The 7,306-nt window shown below is 43.7% G+C and overlaps 1 protein-coding gene across 4 annotated transcripts in view; it reads right to left on the bottom strand.

Annotated features, from left to right (window-relative positions):
- Window positions 1–3,307, bottom strand: part of CFAP206 (cilia and flagella associated protein 206) — a 29,750-nt gene extending 26,443 nt beyond the window's left edge. For 3 of the 4 annotated variants that reach the window (XM_020879134.2, XM_020879131.2, XM_070450150.1), the window contains exons 1-3: window positions 3,198–3,307; window positions 788–896; window positions 62–145 (exon numbers count right to left, since the gene is read on the bottom strand). In XM_020879134.2, the coding sequence (XP_020734793.2) occupies window positions 62–145; window positions 788–896; window positions 3,198–3,283 (279 nt within the window). In that variant the 5' untranslated portion in view covers window positions 3,284–3,307. Of the gene's footprint in view, window positions 1–61; window positions 146–787; window positions 897–2,998; window positions 3,057–3,197 lie in introns of all 4 variants that reach the window. The other variant, XM_070450151.1, reaches the window with a different exon arrangement.
- Between the last annotated feature and the right edge of the window lie 3,999 nt (window positions 3,308–7,306).

Genomic DNA, 7,306 nt, shown 5'->3' on the forward strand with positions numbered 1-7,306 from the left:
AAATCAAATATTTAGAATTGAGAGTAAATCATTCAAAATTTGAGAAATGTTGGATAATCACCTTTACCAGTTTCTGCACATCACTTTTTGTGAGCGTTCTATCCGTGTTAAAGCCATTACTTGGGTCCAGAACAACAGCTTTCACCTGAGAGTAGGAAAAAGCCCATTACATTTATTTCATATTACCACAACATTAGTTTAATATTTTTCCATTTTTCAAACAACTCTCTCTTGGTTACCCAGGGGTCGATCACTCAGCTGAATTTCTCACAACCCAATTCATCAGCGTCTTCATCAGAAACTGGAGAAAGGGAGCAATTTTACATTGGGAAACTAATTGGAATATTTTATCATAGTTTATTGTGTATCATTAAACAAAAAGCAAGAACAGAGAGATATCAAGGAAATGAGTAATTTTTACAACAGTGAACAATACATGTTAAAAAGAAAAAAACTTACAGCACAGGAAAAACATTATTGATGTTTCTAAGATTCTTTGAGATTTTCTAATCAGTCTCTTAAATCTAGAACTAACATGCTCTATAGACTTAAAGAAAACAACGACAGTATTTTTGCCTGGAGAAATCCCACGGACAGAGGAGCCTCGCAGGCTACAGCGCAGCTGCAGAGTCGGACACGACTGAGCGCACACACACAGTTTGTCCAACAATGTCCATAGGTTTGCAATGGAATCAGTTAAGAAAATGTCACAGAATTCTAAGAGAAAATAGGCACTGCTGAAAAAAAATTTAATAAAGCAGTAATTCACAAAAATATTTATTCTTACCATAAAAGCAACTAGAGTTTCAGGAACAATCTCTCCATGGGCTGCACATTCTTGTCCTATTTCTCGAATGATACTCTTTATAACACTTTCAGCCTGAGTGGGAAGCATTCTAAATAAAAAGAGTTTTTAAATTGTATTTATATATTATTTTTTCCTTTTGAGATTCCACCACTAATAAATTTGTAAAGAGTCATATTATTTATTAACTTAATAATATTTACTAGTATATAGGCCCCTCTGGTTTTTCATTAGTTGGTTTCATATTTATAAAAATGAAGGACTGATAATAACAGTGAGAGCAATTGGGAGTTAATGATTGAAACATTTCCTCCTTATTTAAATGATGGTGGTCATCAAAAGTACCCTTATAACATGATATTTTTAATTAAAAAATGTTAAACAGTATTAGAGATGGGGGGTGGGTGTAGGAGTACAATTAGTGAGAAATTCCACTATGTAGGCGGCAAAGTCAGCTTGAAACAGGACATGCGTATTTCATCACATTCACTAAATGACCTTTCATAATTATCAGAGACTCTTGGAACACAATTCTTGCTCGAATCATCAAAATTCTATTTCTTGCACATCCAAGTCAAGGTTTAGACTCTTGATTAAAAACATGAAAACAAAAAAAGCAAAACAAATAATGAGTCATGGATCATGGGGAAAAAAATGAACTCGTGGAAAGGTGGTAGATGGTAGGTTTTAATAGTGATCAGGTTTTCTGATTTGTATCTGTAAATAAGCACAGGGGAAATTAGCATGCAGAGAATAACAAAGGCAATCCCAGGTAGGTAAAGATCACTTTCAGCATATTAGGGTTCAGGTAAGGTCAACAACACCGGGCAGCTAGTCCAGGAGGACCAGAGAGCCTGGTTCCCACCGAGCCCCATTTCCTAGCTGAAACCTTGTGCATTTCCTTAACTTCTCTTTGCAGTGGTTTTCTCATCTGATAACTATAAATCCTACTAGTACTCTCTCCCTGGAGCTGTCCTGAGGACTGAGTTCTGCATCAGCTCAGTTCAGTCGCTCAGTCGTGTCGGATTCTTTGCAACCCCATGAATCACAGCACGCCAGGCCTCCCTGTCCACCACCAACTCCTGGAGTTTACTCAAACTCATGCCCATTGTGTCGGTAATGCCATCCAGCCATCTCATCCTCTGTCATCCCCTTTTCCTCTCGCCTTCAATCTTTCCCAGAATCAGGGTATTTTCCAATGAGTCAGTTCTCATCAGGTGGCCAAAGTACTGGAGTTTCAGCTTCAACATCAGTCCTTCCAATGAATATTCAGGGTTGATTTCCTTTAGGATTGACTGGTTTGATCTCCTTGCAGTCCAAGGGACTCTCAAGAGTCTTCTCCAATCCCACAGTTCAAAAGCATCAGTTCTTCGGCGCTCAGCTTTCTTTATAGTCCAACTCTCACATCCACACTTGACTACTGGAAAAACCATAGCTTTGATTAGAGGGATATTTCTTGGCAAAGTAATGTCTCTGCTTTTTAATATGCTGTCTAGATTGGTCATAGCTTTTCTTCAAGGAGCAAGCCTCTTCTAATTTCATGACTGCAGTCACCATATGCAGTGATTTTGGAGCCCAAGAATATAAAGTCTGTCACTGTTTCCATTGTTTCCCCATCTATTTGCCATGAAATGATGGGACCGGATGCCAAGATCTTCGTTTTCTGAATGTTGAGTTTTAAGCCAACTTTTTCACTCTCCCTTTTACTTTAATCGGGAGGCTCTTTAGTTCCTCTTCACTTTCTGCCATTGGGGTGGTGTTATTTCTGTATCTGTGGTTATTGATATTTCTCCCAGCAATCTTGATTCCAGCTTGTGCTTTATCCAGCCCGGCATTTCGCAAGATGTACTCCGTTAAGCAGGGTGACAGTATACAGCCTTGACTTACTCCTTTCCCAGTCTACATACTTAGCGGTTAACACAGCGCGTGGCAGAAAGGAAGCGCATCAACCAGCAGCTGGTAACTAACAAGCGCCTGCTCGGTGGATAGAAGGCCCGCGTGTGCGCATGCGCCGTCGGGCTACCCAGCCCAGGTCTCTCCCGGTTCTCCTCGGTCCCGCCCCCGACCCTGCCCACACCCCCCGACCCTGCCCACGCCCCCCGACCCTGCCCACGCCCCCCGCCCCAGCCTAGACCTCCCGAGTTCTGGCCGGCGCGGGTGCGAGCGGTGCCCAGCACGGCTCAGCCGTCTGACCTGGGGACCTGTGAGCCTCCGACCGGAAGCGACCGCTCTTTACGCTCAGCGGCGGGGCCTGGAAAGAGTCCTTGTCAGCGTCGCCTGAACCAGGTTAGACGACATGCTCCCGCGGCCCAGGCTCCGTCCGCTGACCCATGCCCGCCTCCTCGCGAGGTACACTCCGGGATCAAGGGCGCGGAGCCCGGGCTGCGCTGACCTTGGCTGTAGTGACGAGCTGGAGCAGCGTCTGCCCGATTCTTCCCCGGGGCTTTCACGGCAGCCCGGCACTCTCGGCGTAACCATGGAGACCAAACGCTAGGGCCCGAAAGGGGCGGGGCCTGGGCGTGGCTGCGTCCAAGAGAGCCTTTCCTGGAAGGGATGGGCGAGGATAACTTAAAAAAAAAAAAAAAAAGACACGCAAGATACAGAGGGACCCACCCAAGGCTCAGACAGAAGACAGGGTCACTACACCTCAGTGAGCTAAAGGATGTCAAAAACTAGATTTCTTAAACAACCGTATTAACTTAGCAGCGTGGACACCTATGCAGTGTTAAAAAAAGAGAGAGATGGGCAAATTCTCCGCAAGTGTCAGTAGACTCTTGATTAAGATTCTCTCATGCACCTGAACAGTATTTATATGGATGTTCACTTTATAACTATTCAACGGTGCATATGTTACACTAACCTTTTCTGTATATGTTATATCTCGTAATAAAAAGTAAAGTAAAGGCACAGTAATGGAGAACTTCTCCTCTTTGGGTTATCCTTTTGGTCTATATAGATCATTAAAATAGAGCTGCATCCTGGTTTCGAGAAATCCTCAAAGTTAAAATAAAAATTCAGATCTCGTGCTTTTCACCTATCTCACTCATGTTCTCTATTATTATCCATACACTATGCAACAGTTGGCTATTTTTTCAAAACACAAATCATCATGTTAGTCTATGTAATATGTGTGGTTTACCAGTTTTGAAATGAAGGAAGTCATAGCCTTAGAATTAGCTGACAATTTCCTTTTCCAGTTTAACTTTCCTTCTCCACAGAAATGCTTGCTAATGGAGTGGGCAGCTGAATTTTCAGAGTAATGATGAAAAAGAAAGCATTGCCCAAGGAAGACAATGCAAGTCATTCTTACTGAAGTTTCCCTTAGAAAAATCATTAACTATTTTTAGTCTGCTTTCCCACATCCTTTCAGTCAAGAAGATTCACAAGATCATTTCTTAATCATCTTCCTTAGAGAGATTCCTCTTTAGAGTTAGTTACATGGGCACAGAAGAGCCGGAAAAAAAAGCAAAATTTGAGTTTCCTGACACAAAAACAGGAAGCTTCTTAAGTTCATCAGCATGCATACATGCTAAGTTGCTTCAGTTGTGTCTGATTCTGTATGACGCTATGGACTATAGCCTGCTAGGCTCCTCTGTCCATGGGATTCTCCAGGCAAGAATACTGGAGTGGACTGCTGTACCCTTCTCCAGGGGATCTTGCCAACCCAGGGATCAAACCCATGTCTCTTACATCTCTTTCAATGGCAGGAAGGTTCTTTACCACTAGCACCACCTGGGAAGCCCAAGTTCATTAGACTTACCCCTAAAAATTGGCCTTTCTTTATGGTTGTCAATTACCTTTAAAGGTAAGATGAAAGATGAACAAAAGCATTAATTATCAGTTTCCCATCTTTTTCTCCATCACATGCCTCAGTCCTTGGGGAAACAGCAAACCTTAGGGTCAGATTTTCACAATCTAGGTGGGGGTGTGGCTGGGGGCTGACTTGAAACATTTACTGCAGATCCCCAAGCATGGGGTCCTGTTCTTTCAAGTGTTACAAGAGAAGTGGAATTACAAGAACACACTGCAAGGAGATCCCACCAGTCCATCCTAAAGGAGATCAGTCCTGGGTGTTCATTGGAAGGACTGATGCTAAAGCTGAAACTCCAATACTTTGGCCACCTCATGTGAAGAGTTGACTCATTGGAAAAGACCCTGATGCTGGGAGGGATTGGGGGCAGGAGGAGAAGGGGACGACAGAAGATGAGATGGCTGGATGGCATCACCGACTCGATGGGCATGAGTTTGGGTAAACTCCTGGAGTTGGTGATGGACGGGGAGGCCTGGCGTGCTGCGATTCATGGGGTCGCAAAGAGTCAGACATGACTGAGTGGCTGAACTGAACTGAACTGAAGTGGTTCTTTCTTAAAAGTATTTTCCCCTCAAACGAGGTAAATTTCATATACATAGTCCTAATGAATAAGAACAGGGTCTAAAGCATAAAACCCTTTACATTATAGCCTCTGTAACAGTGATTCTCAACACTGGAGACTGAGAAATAGCATATCAGAAATTCCTTGGGAGTCCCCCATGAAGAATTCAGAGATCTATTTACCTACTTTGTATATGCAGATGATGTTACTAGGTAGCTTTTTAAAAGGTGAGTTTCTCCCTGTCTTTCACCCATCCACTCCCACACTCATCTCCTCAATCCTTAAATTAACAACCCAGTCTTCATTATTGTCTCTTGAATCAATTCAAGTCTCTCCATTCCCACTTCTGAATTAATTAAAGCAACTACTTTTTCTTCTTCTTTTTGACCTGGATTACAAAAGCCAATTAGATGAGCTCCCCTCTCTAGCCAGGGACCCTCCAAATCCTTGCCTATACTAAAGTTAATACTTAAACAGTGGAAACCTGATCATGTTATTTCCCTGCCTAAAAGCTCGTGAAGGCTTCTCAGTGGCTTTGGGGCAAAGTGCAAACTTCTTGGCATGGCATATAACATGCCCACGACCTGGTCCCAGCTCACCCACCCAACGTCAGCTCTCACAACCACCTCCCTCCCCCTCCAGACCACACTCTTTCTACTCGCTGGCCATGCTGCATTACTTGCTGGCCTCCAGAGCTCTGCAGAGTTCACTTCCTCCATCTGAATGTCCTTCCTTCTTCATCTGGTTAATTCCTCCATGTTGTCAGAAGCCATGTCTCCTATGAAACTTTCTCTGACCTGTCAATTGGGTGTAGGTTCCTAAACCTTCAGCTTCATCTGACTCCAAAATATTTCCACCTACCCCAAGTGGAGTGTCCACAGTTACTAAGCAGTCACTCCCCACACCTGTCCCCCAGTACGTACATCCGACGGAGTTCTCCATACGCTCAGGGAGTCTGTTTTCTTGTCTGTCCCCCCACTAGACCACAAGCTCCTTGAAGGCAGGGAACATATTCTGTGGAATCCCCAGCACCTAAGAACAGCCTGGGACATAACAGTCATGCAAGACAGTCTGGGTTAGGGAGGCGAGTTTTGGACTAGGAGAGTGGAAAAAAAAAAAGAACAAAATTTTAGATTCTTTACTATCTTTACTGAAAAGTTAGGGTGGTTTTGGAGGGAATTATAATTGTGGAGGGAAGGGAGGAGGCATTGAAATGACAGGCTTCAGGAGATCTTCCCCTGACTCCACTTTTGACTCGCATGCTTTGGGGGTCTCCTACCTACCTCTGAGCAACCCCAGGAAGAAAGGCTGCCCGCAGGTTTGCCCCTTTTGACCACGCCTCAAACTAGAGTCTGCAGTTTCCAGTGGTACCTGGGCTTTAGAAGGGTGGGACTTCTAGGCTTACAGGCTTCTTGGAAGAGCAGGTGCTGGAGGTGCGGACGGTGCCTGGTGATTGGGCTCCAGACTGACTTCATCTTTGTTCTTTCCTTCTTCCATGAGGGGGACTATGGCTTATTGGCTCCCAAGGACAAACTTTAATTTGGTAAAGTCTTATTTAAAAAAAATAAAATTTTCAGGATCACAGACATAAAAAATAGACTTATTGGTACCAAAGGAGGAAGGAATAAATTAGGAGTTTGGGAGTAATAGATACACACCAAGTGAAGCCGCTCAATCGTGTCCGACTCTGGGCGACCCCGTGGACTGCAGCCCACCAGGTTCCTCCGTCCGTGGGATTCTCCAGGCAAGAGTACTGGAGTGGGGTTCCACTGCCTTCTCCAGGTGACCTCCCCGACCCAGGGATTGAACCTGGGTCTCCCGCATTGTAGGCAGACGCTTTATCGTCTCAGCCACCAGAGAAGTGGGTCATATATACACACTACTGTATATTTAATATATAGATACACACTACTATATCCTAAATAGGGAAATAACAGGACCTACTGTATGGCACAGGCAACTATATCCAACATCTTATAATAACCTACAATGGAAAAGAATCTGAGAAAGAACAATCTGGTCAACTCCCTTTCCTGTATATCTGAAACTAACACAACTATAAGTCAATGATACTTCAATTTTTAAAAACAAAATAATTTTTTCTCAATTATCAAAGAACTCACCTTAC

Source organism: Odocoileus virginianus, chromosome 19 (assembly GCF_023699985.2).
Source record: "Odocoileus virginianus isolate 20LAN1187 ecotype Illinois chromosome 19, Ovbor_1.2, whole genome shotgun sequence".
Lineage (NCBI taxonomy): Eukaryota > Metazoa > Chordata > Mammalia > Artiodactyla > Cervidae > Odocoileus > Odocoileus virginianus.